Source organism: Equus quagga, unplaced genomic scaffold (genome assembly GCF_021613505.1).
Source record: "Equus quagga isolate Etosha38 unplaced genomic scaffold, UCLA_HA_Equagga_1.0 71590_RagTag, whole genome shotgun sequence".
Classification (NCBI taxonomy): Eukaryota; Metazoa; Chordata; class Mammalia; order Perissodactyla; family Equidae; genus Equus; species Equus quagga.
This window is the reverse complement of record NW_025802154.1, coordinates 1-3,001: the sequence shown is the minus strand read 5'-3', so window position 1 is coordinate 3,001 and position 3,001 is coordinate 1. Positions and strand designations below refer to the sequence as shown.

General features: G+C 58.7%; 1 protein-coding gene across 1 annotated transcript; it reads left to right on the top strand.

The window, feature by feature from the left end:
* Positions 1–12: 12 nt before the first annotated feature.
* Positions 13–2,990, top strand: LOC124234131 (thyroid receptor-interacting protein 11-like). Its single transcript, XM_046651391.1, has one exon. It carries the CDS (start codon positions 13–15, stop codon positions 2,986–2,988), a length of 2,976 nt encoding a protein of 991 aa, XP_046507347.1. The 3' UTR covers positions 2,989–2,990.
* Positions 2,991–3,001: the final 11 nt, after the last annotated feature.

Below are 3,001 nucleotides of genomic sequence, written 5' to 3'. Positions count from 1 at the left end.
GCGCCCGAGCCCATGCATAGAAAACGCGCTCAGCTCTCTTCAGCCGATGAGGAGGAAAGCGAGACCGCGCAGAACACCACAGAACACATCCAAACCCCATCGCCTGAGAAGACCCAGCCCGTGCAGACAAAACCTGCTGAGATTTGTCAAGGAGCGAGAGCGGCGGGTCTTCGTCGGCCAAACGGAAGTGAAAAGCATGATGGGGCCAAAGCTGAAACCGAACCTTTAGGAAAAGGGAGAGAAGCGGCAGAAGGGGAGATGAAACTTGGGACCGAAAAGACGATCCCTCTGACCGAGCAGCTTGATGAGCCGGACGAAGATGCGACCGGTCCACGAACTCAGACGATCCAGGCGCAAGACTGGGAGAGCCAGGGCCTTCCCGCTCACCTAGCTTCTGCTGCCTCCGTCCAGGACGCGGGGGGTCTCCAGCAGCAACTGCAAGCATATGCTTTGGAAAGGGAACGAGTGTTGGCCGTTTTCGACGAGAAGGTGAGGGAAAACAGCCACCTGAAAAGGGCGTATCACACAATGATGGACCTGCTGGTGGCCAAAGAAGCAGAGCTCGGGAAGCTGCGAGGCGAAAATCAGTTACGGCGCCCTCGATCTGACAGCGGCGGTGAGGACATGTTTCAAGAAGCGATCCGGCACTTATCACACCTCGTCCGAGCCAAAGACATTGAAATCAGTGCCTTGAGCCAGAAATGTCAGACTTTACTGACCATCTGGCAAACGTCCAACGCTGGCCATGAGGTTCGGGGCATGGACGCGAATCAGTTGGAGGAGCTTCTCCAGGAACGGGACACGTTGAAGCAGCGGGTCAACGTGCTGGAGGAGTGGCAGCGGCTGGTGCTGACCGAGGTGCACAATCTGCAGCGGGAGTCATCCCAACTTCAGAAAGAACTCCCACCACCCGAGGCACGGGCCTTAGTGGACAGCGAGGCGAAGTGTCGGCGACAGATGCACTCTGCCGCCCCGTTCCCCCGTCCTCAAGGGGATGCGACCCAACTCCGGCTCTTGGGGAAGAGACTGGCACAGATGCAGCTCAGCCTAGAGCAGCTCTGCAATGCCAAGGAGGTTCTTTTGGGTCCACCCGACCTCACGTCACCACAGCCGCCCGCCACATCGTCGCGGACTTGTGAGGCAGCCGGCTCTCAGGAGGCAATTAAGTCCGAGGCGCTGGGCGAGTCTTCGAAAGGGCCGCCAGCAGAGGTGGAAGCCTTAAGGAGAGCCACGGAGGAAAAAGACGCAGCCATCAGAAGCCTCCAAGAGGAGATTCAGAGACTGTCCGAGGCGATGGCCGCCACCTCGGAACTGGAGAGAGAAAGACATGCACAGACGGATTCCGAAATTCAGCGGCTCAAGGAGAAACAAGAGGCTTTACAGAACACGCTGGAGGACAAAGAGCTCTTAATCAAGGCGCAGAGGGAGGAATTCCTCTCTCTGAGGGAAAACCTCACGACCCAAGCGAGCGAAAACGAACTTTTGAGGCAGGCGGTGACAAACCTGAAGGAGAGAATAGTCCATCTGGAAGTGGATGCGTGCCAAGTCAAACAGGAAAATGCAAAGCTGCTGGAAAGGTCCAGGGAGAAGGACACCGAAAACCAAGCCTTACAAGAGACGAACATGCGCCTCTCTATGATGCTGAGGGAGAAGGAATTCGAATGCGTCTCCGTGAAGAAGAAGGCTCTGGCTTTTGAGTGCCTCCTGAGAGAAAAAGAACAGGGCCGGTCTGGGGAATTAAGCCAGCTTCTCAATGCAGTGACCTCCATGCAGGAAAAGAGCATTCTCTTTGAACAGGAGAGAGATGAGGCGGCGCTGGCGCTGAGACAGGAACGAGTGGAAAACTGCGCCCTGCGGGAAGAGGTTCACCTTTTGCGGGACAAGGAAGCGCGCTTAGGCCAGGAGCTGGGGAGGTCTCGGACGCAGGCTTCAGAATGCGAAGACTGGCATCTCCGGGCAGCGCGGCTGGCAGAAGACAGAGCGGCTCAACTCAGGAGGAAGGTCACGGCACTAGAGGAGAGGCTCCTGTCATCTTCCCACGCCATGCAGAAGGCGAGCCAGCGGGCCGCTGCCCGGGTCGGGTCCCTGCAGGAACAACTGACTGCTGTCACCGAGCAAAAAGAGGAGACTGCCCTCCAGCTGTCCGCCTCCCGGGAAGCAGAGAAGCAGCACGCCGGAGCCCTGGCCAACCTGAAGGTGGTCCTGGCCGAATGGATGCAAAAGGCAGAAGGTCTGGAAGGGAAGCTGAGGTCGCTGCAGGGACAGCTGGAGAGAGCGCAAGCTGCCTCGCGCCTGCAGGAGGAGCAGATCGGAGAACTGCAGCGACAAGACGAGGCCCGACAGGAAGTGCTGGAGGACGTCCAAAAGAAGTGGACCGACTTAGTGAGCACCCTGGAAGGAAAAGCAGACAAGGCCCTCCTGAGAAAGCTCTTCACGGACGCCTTGCAAAGCGCCAGACACGAACGCCGGGAAGCGTTCCGACAGATGGGAAGCACCCTGGGTGTGGAAAGGGAGGAAATGGAGCAGTTGCTGCAGGAAGAGCAGGGCGGCCTTACCAGATGGGTGACTGGGTGGCTCGGATCCCGCAGTGCCCCCGACATGCCTCGGAGACCCAACCAGCAATCCGAGCTCAAGACTTCCTTCTCAGAGCTTATTGTGAATTTTCTAGAAGCTGAGTCTCAGGGAGCTTCTCCACCTCGACAGCTCCCCGCTCAGCCCAGGAAGCGTCCCGAAGCACCCGCAAGGAAGAGACTGGCTAAGAACGTGCCAGCTCTTCTGAGAACCACCCTCGCAGCCACCCCCAGAAGATCAGACGGGAATCCCTGCTCCCCAGCCGTGTCTCTCATCGACCCACCCGGCCCCGGAACCGGAGGGTCTGGGCACCTTCTCTTAGACGCCGTGACCGACATCGTGCCCACGGGCACACCTTGGCTGCTGCCACCCGCCAAGAGTGCTGCCGGGCTGCTCCAAGGCCTGTCCAAGCCCTAGAGGCTCCCCAAGC

Bases quoted from the DNA above. Each gene is read 5' to 3' on its own strand.
- LOC124234131 (XM_046651391.1), top strand. From the start codon at position 13: ATGCATAGAAAACGCGCTCAGCTCTCTTCAGCCGATGAGGAGGAAAGC.